This window comes from Eulemur rufifrons, chromosome 1 (genome assembly GCF_041146395.1).
Source record: "Eulemur rufifrons isolate Redbay chromosome 1, OSU_ERuf_1, whole genome shotgun sequence".
NCBI classification, from domain to species: domain Eukaryota; kingdom Metazoa; phylum Chordata; class Mammalia; order Primates; family Lemuridae; genus Eulemur; species Eulemur rufifrons.
In genome coordinates, this window is record NC_090983.1 from 30602295 (window position 1) to 30617381 (window position 15087).

The window sequence follows — 15087 nt, forward strand, 5'->3', positions numbered from 1 at the left end:
ACCTTGTCCTGCTGGCGGTGCCCTCCTGGGTGCTCTTGCATTCGGGGGACCTGGAGGGCTGCTGCAGCCTGATGTCCTGGGGCCCCCGTCCAGGTCCCTCTGGCTCTCCAGACTTTTTCTTGCTTTAATTGGGGGTAGAAGACCCAGTGGTGGGGCCACATTCTGGGGCGGGGCATCATGATCTTCAAAAGCAAAAGAGGAAAAAGCATGAGTGAGAAAACTTCTCAATCAGCAGGGAAGAGAACAAACCTCTTTTCTAGCTTTGGTTGATGGCTCCTGGTGTTTATGATGACTTATTCTATTCATTCTCGTTTGTCCCTCTTTTCCAGTCCTGCGAAGGAGCAGGGACCAGATTTCTCCTGTGGCCAAAATGAAACTACTCTTGACTAGAATACTGGCCCCTCATTTGAGGAATTGCCAAGAACCAGGAGTAATTGAGTGGTGGTTATTCTCGTTTCATGGATGAAATCCTGAGATAGAAATAGGACTAGAGAGTCTGCAAACTCCTTCCACTCCCAATCTGAAGGCTCTGACCAGGGAAACACCAGCTTTAGAACTCATGGGATTATTTGGTACAGATTTCTGACCACAAAGCAATTTTGCTAGCAGAACCAATGACCACATTCCCTCCTCAAGGTACATAAGCTGCAGAGTACAACTTCCAGATGGTGGTCAGAGGTATCTGGATTGATGATAACACTCCTTAAAGCACATCTGACCCTCTACCTGTCTCTATTCTGTCTTTTCAACACCAGCAGGGACTGCTCTGGGAAGCCTGAAACCCAGGAATCTAAGTGACTGAGGCCTTGGCTTCATCTTTCAGAGAGAGTCTTCTTTATTTCACATTCAACTCAACTGTTGCTATTTGGGTTTAAAAGCTGGCTTCATGCACAGTCTCAAAATATCACAGACTACTTATTTATTACAAAGGAAAAAAATATCTTTACGAGGGAGAAACTTGGCAGGTATCACCTTTAACCAAATAATAAAATTTAATATAACCTATAATGGAACAAACTAACATTTTGTGGCCCTTGATGTGATGTGCTGAGGACAGATCACCTATGTGATATTCCTGCCAAAAATGTTTGATCTGAATCTCACTGTGAGGAAACAGACAAATCTACATTGAGGTCAATTCTGCCAAGCAATTAGCCCATCTTCTTCAAAAATGCCCATGTTGCGAAAAACAATCCTGGAGAACTCTTCTAGATTAAAAGATTATAAAGGGATGTGACAACTAAATGCAATGCATGATCCCGAGTTGAATTCTGGATTGAAAAAAAAAAAAAAAGCTACAAGGAATATTATTGGTATAATTAGAGAAATTTGAATGTGGATTATAAATTAGAAAATAATATTACACCAATGTTAACTTTTTTTTTTTTTTTGGAAAGGGTCTTTATTTTTATTTTATTTTTTCTGAGAGTCTTGCTCTGTTGCCTGAGCTAGAGTGTCATGGCATCAGCCTAGCTCACAGCAACCTCAAACTCCTGGGCTCAAGCAATCCTCCTGCCCAAGCCTGAGTAGCTGGGACTATAGACATGGGCCACTACGCCCAGCTAATTTTTTCTATTTTTAGTAGAGACAGGATCTCAGTCTTGCTCAGGCTGGTCTCAAACTCCTGAGTTCAAGTGATCCTCCCACCTCAGCCTCCTAGAATACTAGGATTACAGGTGTGAGCCACTGTGTCTGGCCTGAGACAGGGTCTTGCTGTGTCACCTAGGCTGGAGTACAGTGGAGTGATTGTAGCTCATTGTAACCTCAAAATCCTGGGCTCAAGAGATACTACTGGCTCAGCCTCCCAAGTAGCTGGGACTACCTGGCTAATTTTTAAATTTTTTTGTAGAGACATGGGTCTCTCTATGTTGCCCAGGCTGGTTTTGAACTCCTGGCCTCAAATGATCCTCACAAAGTGCTAGGATTATAGGTGTGAGCCACCACGCCCAGCATCAATGTTAACTTTCTTGAGTGTGATAATTGTACTGGGGTGAGGAGGGAGACTATTCTTGTTCTCAGGAGATATGTGCTGATAGGGGATAAAATGTACAATGTCTGTAACTGACTCTTAGGTGGTTCAGCAATAAAAATAAAATATGTATATGTGTGTACATCTACAAAAGCTGTCTTCATTTCTGTGATATTACAGGTAAAATAATTTAGGGCTAAGCAATTAAATAGGCATGTGGAACATCTGTGGTAATAGGACAGTCCCACTTATTAGCACTAAATACCCTTGTGCCAGGGACCTCTGTCTGAGAAAGACTGCCGTGAAAAACTTGCCTCTTTGGATCTGTTTCTGAATCTACTACCTGGTTGGGTCACATACTGAACTAATGCACACCAAGGTATCAGGGGCTTCTCAGGCCAGTTTCTTCCTGGCAGGGTGGCAGAGGATGGACAAGCTCTAGACACTCAGTCCCTGGTGGACATGACAGTTCAAAACAAGTGGAGGGCAGTGCAAGATGAACAATGCTGAAGACAAAATTCAGTGTGGTTGTTTATCTCATGGCTCTGGCTGTGCACCTGGCATTGTGGTCACAGGTGGAAAACTGCTTTCATACCTGTTTGCGCACATAGTGACCCCCTGCCCATATTTGGATTTTTTAAAGGGGAAACTTCAAAGTCTTCAGGATAATTAACTCTCACTCAAGAGATAGACCAAATAAGCCTTTGCCCCAATAATCAAAGGACATTCTCAAAACCTACGTGTTTCAAGAACGTCCTGACCTAGGTTCATTGATTTGTTTGTTCTGAAAGGCAGTGCAGCACAACAGGTAAGAGCATGGGTTCTGGCACTAGAAGGCCTGAGCTCCAATCCTGGCGAGGCCACTTATAGTTGTGTGGCCTCAAGCAAGTTACTTATCTCTCAGAGCTTCAGGTTTTGGATCTGCAAAATGCGAATAGGATTGTTGTGAGGAGTACCTGAGATGACACATGCTAAAAACTAAGAACAGTGCCTGGCACAGAGGAAGAACTCCATATACATTAATGTGCATCCTTGTACTTCTGATACCACTAGTCCGAAATCACTGGACATTTGTGATACTGTGGTCTTCTTATACATGCCTTTTGGAAAGGAGGTTCAATTTTTTTAAAATGAGGAGCTTTCTAAGTATGGCCCATTGCTTCCAACCTATCTAACACATAAACACATACACTTAGATACACCCATGTGTATAATTTCAAATGTCTATATGATGTTTTGAAAAATTGGAGTGAAGACTTTTACTGATATTATGGACTTTTTAATGAATAAATACATATTTATAAACAGATTAGAAATGAAATTTCATTGTTTAAAAATAGGATTAAGTATAGGGCATGCAGCAATTTTTTAGTAAGTCTGGTGCCATCTTACATCTGCAACCAGGAAGTATTAGTAGGGGGATGATTTGGTGAGTAAGCAATTTGCGAGCTAGATACTAAGTTAGTTTTACTTCAGCACTTTGGTTAAGCCAGCTGCTGCCTGAACAAAAGCCATCTTCAAGTGGCTGGGGTTGGACTAACCTCGCTTCCAGCCTCCTTTGTCTTGGCTGAGGACCCTTGCGTGTCTTGCCTTGCTTCCCTTCAGAGAGAGATTCCCGAGGGATGTGGAAAGGAAAGAGGACCTACCTTGAGTCGGGAAGTTGTCCCTGTCCCTTCCTTTGTCCACTGGGAAATGGACCGTTATCTCCTGTGGCCTTTCCAAGGACACATGCTTCAGGGGAGGCCTCCATAAAGGCCTGGCCTCTTCTTCTGTTTCTGGGTCTGACTCAGGGCGTGCAGCACCTACAAGACAAAGCCAAAGCCAAGTTGTAGTAGGTGTCTGTTGTTCTTTTTGAAGACCTACCCCTCCCTTGCTCACACCATGTGGTTTGGGTGGAGCTGTGTCCATTCCCTGGCTCCAGGGAGTGCATGTCACTGAAGCCTGGCATGAGGGGACCTCATTGCCTTAGCCACAGTGATTGGTTCCAGGGTGGGCACATGACCCACACCTGGCCAATCAGGTGATTTTTGCTCTTTTGCCAGAGCTTTTAAGAGGCATATCCTTTCTATAGAGATTAACAGGTAAGAGGTTAGCATGGAATTGCAGGAGGACATCTTTATCCCCACAGGGTAAGACCCTGCTAAAGAGAAAAAGTTAAGAGCTGAGAGACTTAGAAAAGTACTGCCCACATGTTATTTTCTGAGGGCTGGATTCAGCTGGTTCTGGAGTTGCATGAACTAATACATACATATATATATATATATATATATATATATTTTCCTGACATGTAAAAGAAGGAAGAACTCAATGGACTTATGTTCCTTGTACTTTATTCCTATTTTTCATTTGGTGATGTGTTGGCAAGCTTGATGCATCTAATAGCTTTAAGAATCTGGTTCATGATGGCCTGGTGGTCTTCCTGATTTTCCCATCAGTGTCATCATGGAAAATAATCAGATTTAATGCAACTGTGAATAGTAGTGTCTCTCTTTGTATTAAGTATATCTTTTTATTCTGATATTTTGACATCTGGGACCCGACTGACCCTGGGGAGTCAGTCCCTCCCAGGGCTGGCCAATTCCTAGAGATAGTAAATGACCTCTTACCTTGGAGTGCATTGTTATATACAAACCAATTAATCCAGAACTACCTCCTTTACCAAACTGTTACATTGCTGGGCCACTATTCACTTGCCCTAATTACCCCAGGGCTAGGATCAGACAACTAGGGACATCCGCCATGTCCCAGAGCCCACTGAATTATTCAAACTAGCCAATCCTAAACCTGCTTAGCCTGCTTGCTCTGCCCTGTTCATTCCTTCCATAAAAAAACACAATAAAGACTCTTGCCCACGTTCCCCCACTTCTGCATCTGACTAACCCTGGGGCTTCCCTGTGTGCCTGCATGACGTGGCATACCCCTCTTCTTGGGAACTGTGGGTAACAAACTATCTTTTCAGTGGCCATTGTCTCCTGATCTCTTGGCCACACCACACCTGAATAATAGTAAGATCTACATTTTAAAACACCATGTTTTGGTTTGTGTTTGGTTTTTTTTAAGGAGCTGAGTACTTTTTTGGAAAGGTAAGATCTACATATAGCGAAATGCACAGATCTTAAGTGTACCATTCAATGAATTTTAACAAATGTATAATCTATACAACCAACCAAGATTTAGAACATTTTCATCATCCCACATAGTTCCTTTATGCCCCCTTTCTTTGATCTTTTAGTCGCAACAATTAGGCAATTTTCTTCACAGCGAGAATTCCAAACAGCTTTAGAACAAAATGGCCGCCTGTATGATTCCTAGGAGTCAAAGCTATCTAAGAAATCAGTGGCAGTTTCTGCTCAAGTTTCTAGATAACTCAGAACTAAAATTGGAGTCACCTTTTGCCTCAGATGGCCCAAGAGGTCCCAGGGGCAAGAATGTGTCTCAGACAACAGTACTATAGAATGACTTAGGAAGGTTAGAAAGAATTTCTCCTTGTGACACAATGTGAGAGGTCACTCAGAAGCTTCCTCCAAAAAGCCTTCCTAAGTCCTCAGTTAGAATTGATTTCTCCCTTGTCCATATTCTCTTAGAACTTTGCTTAGAAGACAAACATTGCAGAGGTCATCTGTTATGTCATAACCTATTTCAGAATCAGGAAAATGACGCTTTGGACAAACTTTTATCTTTTATAAAATGAAGATGCAAAGATCAAATTATCATTTTTACTTTGGCTGCCAGGAAACTCAGCCAAATGTAGTGCTTACCTAAAGCAATAAATTCATCTCAGATGTCTGATAACATCTATTTCTCTACTCCTTTTAACCAGGTTTTTTATTTTCAATTTCAATTTTAGTTATGTTGCCTTATATTATTTCTTTTTTCATGAGCTGCCTGAAAATTCTTGTACTTTTATAACACCTATGGTGCATTGGACTTATTTATGTGTATGCCTGTCTTCCTTTCTCTTTTATACTTTAACGAAATGCACTGCTTAATGGAGGGCTTGATACATATTTTTAAAATTGAATTGAATATGACCAGAAGAGACCTACTTCTAGATTTTACCCTTTTTCCTTCTTAAAATAAAATTCTCTGAAGAGGGTAGCCATGGGGAAGGTCAGCCATGATGTTGGAGTGTGTTGGATTGGCAGAACCCCATAGCCCAGTCCTTCCTGGCCTACCTGAGTTCCCTCACGAGTGGCCATGCACACGGGACCTACCTCTTCCGCAGGCTTTTTCTCTTGGGGGATGTTGGGTGTGGAAATGAATCTCCACTGGGACTATGAAGAGCTCTGTGGGGGGCTCACTGGCTTTAAATTGGCTCCTCAGGGAGTCCAGGACTCTGGGTGGTTCTTCTGAGATAGAAGGTAATTTCAAAGCCTTTGGCGCCTGGAGAAAATTTAAAAACATGACCAACAAGGCAGGTATCCAAGCCCTGCTGCCTGCAGGGGGCAAATGATATTGTATTAATATCTTATTGTATGTATCTCTTGCACCAGGAGCTGCTGAGAGAAGAAGTAAAGCTAACCAAACTGGGAGCCCGGTATCTAACTTCAGTGGTGCTGTTTGGTCTCTTGGGTGCTCAGCATATATATGCCTCTGTTTATCCTGCTTCTGAGAATTATAAACATGACAAATTTAGGCGCCTTTGAGAGGATATATAGTCTTTCTTTTTGCAGCCAGGAAAACTGAGCAGGATCAAAATGACATAGCTGAGATCTCTGTGTACCTATAGGGAGAAATCTTGGCATATGTTGTTAAGGGGAAAAAGCAAGGTGCACAACATTTGACTGCAAGCTTTCAGGTAAGAAGGGGCAGAAAATAGGAATATGCATTTGCGTTTGCTCACCTTACATAACTTCCCTAAGACTCCATTTCTTCCTCTGTAAGAGAGGTCCTCATAAAGTCATTGTGATGATTAAATGAGCTAATATATGTAATTACAATAGGGTTTGAAACTAGAATTATTTCTAAGATATTTCTTTGAGAGTGGACTCTCCTCTCATTAGAGTGTCTCTAGCTACTAGCAGAAAATCTAAACTTCTCCACACTTCTGCAATATGAACATAGCAGGAAAAAAAAATGATTGTGTGTTGGAATCAGCAACTAATTTGGTCTAGTTTTTTTCTGTCCCAAAAAAAGTATGTGTGTACTACATATATGAGAGATACGCTGGGGGTAGTTGTTAAAGCTTCTGTTTCCAATTATTCAGAAGTTGCTGAAAATTTCTTCTTTTAGTGTGCAACTCTTAACATATGAACTTGGCTCTATAAAATATATAAGTGTGTTGGGTTTCAGAGAGTTCAGTTTCACAGGAGGAAAAATCAAAACGCCAGGCCTGCTGTTTGCTCCTGGTCCAAAGGAACCAGGGAAGACAGAGCCCTTCTGGAGTTTCTTTTTTAGTGCTCAAAAAGAAAAAAATGATCAGAAACACACATAAGCATCCTACGTATTTAGAGTTGATTGAGGAAGGAAATTCAACCAAATATATTCAGGGTAATATTTATAATTTTGAGACATTAAGAAAATGATTAACCAAACATACGCACATAGGATCTTTATGTTGCTGGAGACCTTCACTGTCCAAGTGCCGGCTGCCCACCAACTGCCCTTTTTTGAATACTGACCTTGTGCATTTTGTTTGACAAGGTCTGCTTTGAGAAATCTATGTGGAAACTCAAAACAACTTGTATGAGGTATGGCTGACAAGCCAGGACTTAATTTCTTTATTCTAATTAAAAATTTACACAGAGTTTTAATGTAGTGGAAAATATTGCTTTCCTCTGTTAAGCCATAGACATGGGTGAGGGAAGCCTTTCCTCTGAGGCCGGCCCAGTTCTGGGCTGACCCGGGTGTGAGATCGAGGGCTTTCCTTTAGCCTGTGGTGAGTCTGGCTGGTCAGGCCTGCTGTTTACTCTTGGGCCAAAGGAACCTGGGAAGACAGAGGCCCTTCTGGTGTGGATGGAAAGGTTTAGATTAACTCAGGCATAGGAAATCTGTGAAAATCAGGAAAAAATCCTGAACAGACTGAAAACAACCTCTCTCACTGGCACTAGGACCACCTGGAGTGCCTCTTCAGATGACACAAATCCTTACAATTAATCAATGCTGTAATGCTGTAATCCCAATCGGACACAGCATACTTTTCTGAAAGTACATCATCTCTTCTCATCTTTCCATAAGCCCTGTGAAGTTGGCATTACTATCTATGCACCCAGATCAGGTCTCTGTGGCTCAGAGGGTGTGAGCGACCTCACTTGCACACAGTTGCTACTGGGCAGAACATTCTAGAGCCCCTCCTTGTTCCTGTTCATCCCTGCTGACTTCGCACCACTGAAGGCCCACGTAGAATTGCAAGGCAGGACCAGGCCAGAGATAGCTTAGGACATCTCTGAGGAAGAAGGTATACTTGACTTCTGAAGGGAATTGATAAACTTGCAAAATTTACCCTACCTTTTCAAAGGTGATAGACCCTCAATGGAGAGTGTGGTAATAACATATACTTTAATGTAGAATTGGGGGCAGCCCGAAATTCCTTGCCCTATACAATTTTCAACATTTAGTAAATTACTGCAGCTCTATCCCAGCTTCACCTGGTGAGCTCAGAAGCTACTGAGGCCAGTTATCTGTTGAGACATCTCTTTGAGTCACCTCATTTCTGGATTGGGATTAATCTCACACACACACACACACACACACAAACACAAACACACAACCTTTTTCTTTTTCACATCCCCAGGGGTGTTTTTCTCTGAGCCAGTAGCAGATGCTACAGAAGGGAAAAGGCATCTTTTAGCAGGAGGCTCCCGTAACAAGTGGCCACTTCTGGCCTTGTGGAGTTTCATAGTCCCTGGTTTGTCTGTAGAAACAGGATGGAAATGAGAATTTATTAGTTGCAGGTATGGAGATGACCAGTTGACTTTCAACTTTGATCACTTTTTGGTTCATGGGAAGACGGGCAGGGAGAGTGCTGGGTGCTGAGATAGCTACGGCTTTGGCTGAGGCTGTGGTTCAGGAAGCCTCAGTCTGTCTCGTTGTCTGGGTTGGATTCTTGCTGTCAAGTGATGGAGAGAATGATCATGATAGTAATAATAATATGTATTGAGTACTAAATATGGGAAAGAATTATGTAAAGTATTTTATATACATTAGTTTACTGAATCCCCACAATAGCCTTATGGAGGAATTATTATCCCCATTCTACAGATGAGAAAACAGCTTCAGAAAGATTAAATAATTTGCCCACAATCACAGCTAGTAAGAGGGGGATAATTCGATCCCGTGCGATGTGATTTCAGAATGTGTGTGGCTACTAAGCACTAGGCAAAGAGGAGTCTGTCAGAGTCTCATTCCCACAACCAGCTGGACTCTGGCTATTATTTTCTAAGGTGAGTGGCACAAGGAAGTGACATTAGGCATGTCTCAGTGTTCGCAAATGAACTCTGCATGACTAAGTTTGCCCGGATCAATGAGCAAGACATTTGGGTTCTTACCACTAAAATCTGCCTTCCTATTGGGGAAGGCACTTCCATACAATGTAACGTGAGATTTGTCACTCAGGAGCCAAGAAGGATCGATGCAGGCATGCCCAAAGGACTTCCTGGAAGTTTTCTGTGTCTTTTCATTGTGGCTTTCTTTTGAAGCATACACACGCAGGTAATTCTCTATTGCCGTGTCCTAGGGAACAACAGATACACATTCCTGTAAACAGGCCTTCATAAAGGCACAGAGAAGCTTCCTTTAACAATTATCCTCGTGACGACACTTGTGGTTCCGAGGACGATATTTCTTTTGCAGGCTGAGAAGAAAAATAGGTTATAACAGCAAGATCTCTAATGCTGTTTATTATAATAAAACATTTTATGATTGGTGACAAAAAAAAAAAAACATTTAACCATGCCTGACATAGAGTGCTTTCTTGCAAAAAAAAAAATTAAAAATAAAAAATGAAGTGCTAGTTTCATTGTCTTTATCCATCATGAAATGTCTCTCCCCTCTCTCCTTCCACTGTGTGGCTCTTCTGCTCCTTTCCTGTTCTCCTTGGCATATGACCTTCTTGTAAGTCAAATGAGTTTATTCAACGTGTGAGAGATGTTGTCTATGTTGCTCTGAACAACTGTTATCTTGTACACGCACACACATACACACAAACACACACGCACGCCTTAGAGTTTAGAAAGTGTTTCTGTATTTTAACTTGTTTAATTCTCATAGTAACCTTGTGAGATATGTCTGATAACAGCTCCATTTTACAAAAGAGGTAACTGAGGCTCAAAGTTAGTTACATTTCTTGAACAGGCTCATCACAACTAGTAAGAAGCAGGACTCAAACCGAGGCTTTTCCAAGTCTAAGGCCAAAACCTCTTTTTTCTAGATGGGCAAAGAGTCAGGGGAGGATCTGTGGTTAAATAAGTTTGGAAAACCCAGAGCTAAACAAAGTTAAGCTGGTAACTTTACCATAGAACTTTTGGGAGTGCTCTATATCCAAATGTGCACTGTGACTTTCTGGGAGGAGAATGCGTTACGCGGCATTCCTCAAATGTATTTGGCTACAAAACCTTTTTTTTTTTTTGAGACAGAGTCTCACTCTGTTGCCCAGGCTAGAGTGAGTGCCGTGGCGTCAGCCTAGCTCACAGCAACCTCAAACTCCTGAGCTCAACGGATCCTCCTGTCTCAGCCTCCCGAGTAGCTGGGACTACAGGCATGTGCCACCATGCCCGGCTAGTTTTTTCTATATATATTTTTAGCTGTCTATATAATTTCTTTCTATTTTTAGTAGAGATGGGGTCTCCCTCTTGCTCAGGCTGGTCTCGAACTCCTGAGCTCAAACGATCCGCCCACCTCGGCCTCCCAGAGTGCTAGGATTACAGGCGTGAGCCACCGCACCCGGCCTACAAAACCTTTTTTAAAAAAATGAAGCATCTGCAATGCTAGGGTTCCACAGGTGATGCTTTGGGAAACAGTGGTCAAAAGGGTCAATGTACTCTCCTCTGGAGGTCCCCAAGAAGCAGCAAAGGGAGGGAGAATTTACCATGAAGTCAAGGCAAACAACAACAGGGGAGTGCATTAGATATGGTACCTCTGCCCAGGTTTCATCTTCCTGCCAGGGCTGCTTCCTGAGTGGCCGCAAGTGAGTCCCCTCACTGCTGCGGTTCTTGGCTACAGAGCCCTGGTCCACGTGTCCAGCAGCCCCAGCTTCCCCTTCATCCGGGCCCTGTTGACCTGCAAAGGTGAACAGCGGGTCAGCTCGTAACCCCACAAGTGGGTGTGGTGCTATTGCTGGCTCCAAACTGCCTCCCTTCTTGCTTCTCTGAGAAAAGTGTTCAAGGCCTTGTTCCTCCTCCATTTTCTCCGTTTCTGACAGTGCCCCCACGGAAGTGGCAGCCACGTGAGTGGAAACAGAGCGGCAGCACGAGTCAGGAGACTCAACCATGGTTCATTTTTTGGACACAGTTTCCTTATCTGTAAGACAGAGATGCTGATTTCTTGCCCTCACTTCCTTCCAAAGTTGTCTGGAGCTCAAATAAGACAATGAATACCACAGTCCTTTGTAAACTGCAAGAGATTAGCAGATGGCAGCGGTATGGCTTGCAGCCCTGCTCGGTTGTCATTGAGATGCTCTGTCTGAAGCAAGCTCTTGGGTTCCCGGGCTGTCTCCTGGCTGTTTACTTGTGGAACAACCTCTGCCGAATGCAGTGAGGGCACTGCTGCTTAGCTCTCTGAACTTACCCTGTCTGCAACACTCAGGAAGGATCTGAGTCAACAGATGACTCCAACATAGTTAACCAATCTTTCATCAATGGTTTAAAGGGTCCTGCAGCTATTTTCATCACTTCAGGTAGATTTATTGCTGAAACAGTCTGGCAAGCCTTCCTTGTGTGGAGCCAAACTTTAGCAATACTTCCATTCCCAGCGTGCAGCTCTGTGGAACAATGCGGGGTTGTCTTTCAACCAGGGGCTCTGGGAGCCTGCAGGGGCCCCGTGTGTGGTGGAGCACTGGCCTTCTGGGAGCTGCTTCTCCTCCCCAGCCACCCTCACCTTCCCGCTGTGCTCCCCAGCCCTCACCTCCCTTGTCATTTCTGTCCTTAGTGTCACTAGGTCAAGAGTCAAATGCCCACGAAAAGGGCTCCCTTCAGCTCCCCTTCCTCTGCCCGTTGGCTCCTAAAGGCTGTCTGGGTTTGAACTGATGCTGAGTGTACTGGTGGAAAGGTGCAGGCTCAGGCTCCAGTTGAGAGGGTCTGCTCAGGTTTTAGTGGCCCAAGCAAGCCTGTTGGGCCCTGGGATTCCTCAATCTGAGGCAGCCCAGGGCCACATTAGGCCTGCCCCCAAGAGGACCTCAACTCCCTCTACAGAATGTGGCACTAAAGACCTTTTGTAGTATTCGAGAATGATCCCTTGGGGTCAAGTCAGACCCCAGGTTCGTACTTCCCACTCAGATTTACCTGGAATCAAATGCATTTCTGAGGGTGGAGTGAAACTCTAGCCAAATGACCACTCACCTACTGAACGGTCTCACATATCAGAGTGTCTAAGTTGGGACATTGTGCGTGGGAGGATACAGAGAGACAATCTTCCCTTTTGCTATATCCCAGATGAGTTTGAATATGTGACTCAATCTAATGTGAGGGGAAACAAGGATATTTTTCTCAGTAAAAATCATCATCTGGCTCATTTGTCTATGCTTAATAGAAAAAGGTTTGCAACCAAAGTAGTAGAAGTTTAAATTGTTGAAAGGAGACCACAAAACTTAGTCTCTCTGTATTTCAAATATGGAGTCAGATAACCTAAATAATGTGCATTGGGGTAGCAATTTAGAGCTTTTACAGAGCTTTCTACCTCTGTCCTCTTCTACGATTTTGCATAGCAACCCAGGGAGGAAGGAATACGATATTATATTTGCATTTTACATGTGAGCAAACTGAGGATGCAGGGAGCACGAGTGACTTGGCCACCATCGCGTGGTGGGGGATCTGGGATTGGCAGCCAGGACTTTTGCTACTTCTCCAGATAAAATGTCTGGCAAAGAGAGGGAGGCTAACGGTGAAAAAAAGTTAAAACCAATGAAAACATCAGTCAGAGTTCAAGTTCCAGCCTCTGAGCTTGTTTTGCTTCTTTAAAATTAATTTTTTTTTTTTTTGGCCACTGTGATCACGAGCAATTGGGCATTGCAATTAGTAATTGTACTTAAAAAAACATGAGCTAGGAAGGTCTATAATTACCGTTTTTTGAGCACTTACTATGTGCCAGCTACTGCATTACCCCATTTAACTCCCACATCCAGCCCTGAGAGGAAAGGTAGGTATGGCCATCTCTATTTTATGCATGAGGGACCAAGGCCCAGAGAGGCCACATGGCTTGGAATCTGGTGCTGATGGCCACATGTTTAATCACTATTCTATACAGCCTTTCTGTTTTCTGCCTGATTGTGGCAGCTCCTTGGTAGATGGCATCAGTTAGGGAAGTCACTTTGCCCCTTAGGTATGTAGTGTTCATCTATCCATAAAATGGAAGCAATTCAATCCACTGTCCAATATTTTGAGGTCCTAGGGCATCAAAGTGTAAGAATATTAACTGGAGACAGCAGGATTTTTGAAGAGAAAGGGCATAGGCAATGGTGAGATAGTGTGCCACCCCGAGAAGGGCAGCGAGTGCCCACACAGAGGCACTACATGGAAGAGTTCACCACTCTCCAGGACACGAATGACCCAGAAATCAATCTCTTCAGTGCCCCAGAGTCAACTGGCCTCAGGATGTTGACCCACATTAGCAAAATGCATAGAGATTCATGGATAGACCAGGGTATTAATTTACAAAGAGAAATAGAATTGCCTGACCCACATACTTCATATGGACAAACTACATGTGTGGATCAGGTTATGACCAGAATTCCCTGGTGCCAGAGACAAGACTCAGCGAGGTGTGTGGCTGGAATGTTTCACGGCCTCAGGCTCTGAGAACCTGTCCTGTTCTCTACTCATTCATTAAGCCAGGTTCTCTACTTATCCTCTCAGATCCTTTCCCCAAGGATAGGGCTTGGTCACGCACCGCCAATGTTTCTGAAAAATTTCTTTTTTATTTCAGACAACATTTTGTATTATGTTGGGCTCTTGTTCTTTTCTAGCCAAGGCCCTAGTCTTTGCCTGTTACTGCTCCCTAGTCATCTTTTCCCATCTCCCTTACCAAAGACAACTTCTGGCTCTTTGAGTGCTTCTAGTTACCAAAAATAATATTTACAGGTAAAATCCCCATAGTACTGACCAACTTACTGACAGCGCACAATAATCTTCTGTGCGGTAATGAGGTCTTATTGTGCCCATTACAAAGATGAGCAAACAGAAGCTCAACGAGGTTAAGTGATTGCTCAAGATATTACAACTAGTAACTGAGAGAACAGCCACTGCAATATAGATTTATGACTCTAAGACTTATTTTTTTTCACATTGTATTGCCACAAAAATCACAGGATTAAATAATATTAGAGTGGAACAGATGTAAGAAATCATCTAAGATCTAGAGTCTAGGCCTACACTGTCCAATACAGTAGCCACTAGTTGCATGTGGATATTTAGATGTAAATTAATTAAAATTAAGTAAAATAAAAAACTCAGCTTCACAGTTGCAATAGCTACATTTCAAGTATTCAACAGCTACATGTGGCTAATGGCTACTATTAATATATAGGACAGCATATATAAAACATTTCATCCTTACAAAAAGTATTATTGGACAGTGCTGATCTAGACTAACCCCCTCATGTTACAGAGGAGGACAGTGCAACACCCAAAATCCCTAGACCTTATTTTGGAAAACTCCATTTTAAGGTGTTAAAAATCCAAATATTTGAGAAGTGGTCATAAAATCAACATGTACCTTGATCAAAAGATTTTCCTTGTTGAATCCAAAATGGAGGGAAGACAGGCAGGAGATGGTATTTTGCGGGTACACCTGAAAGATCCTGTTGTGGCCTGAGATTCTTTGGTACATTGAGTTGACTGTCCTGGAGCAGCACAGAATCCTTGATGTATCCTGAAGGGTAGGTCAGGAGTTATTGATAGAAATAGTGGTTGCCAATCTAGAATTCTTGGAGATAACTACAAGGTCCCCTGTTTATACTAGTCCTGGTT

The 15087-nt window shown here is 43.0% G+C and overlaps 1 protein-coding gene across 2 annotated transcripts in view; it reads right to left on the reverse strand.

The window, feature by feature from the left end:
* KIAA2012 (KIAA2012 ortholog) overlaps positions 1-15087 on the reverse strand; it is a 98031-nt gene that overhangs the window by 65988 nt on the left and 16956 nt on the right. For both annotated transcript variants that reach the window (XM_069468657.1, XM_069468651.1), the window contains exons 4-10: positions 14834-14989; positions 11043-11185; positions 9457-9640; positions 8680-8822; positions 6184-6352; positions 3616-3771; positions 3-182 (exon numbers count right to left, since the gene is read on the reverse strand). In XM_069468657.1, coding sequence (XP_069324758.1) covers positions 3-182; positions 3616-3771; positions 6184-6352; positions 8680-8822; positions 9457-9640; positions 11043-11185; positions 14834-14989 — 1131 coding nt within the window. The remainder of the gene's footprint in view (positions 1-2; positions 183-3615; positions 3772-6183; positions 6353-8679; positions 8823-9456; positions 9641-11042; positions 11186-14833; positions 14990-15087) is intronic.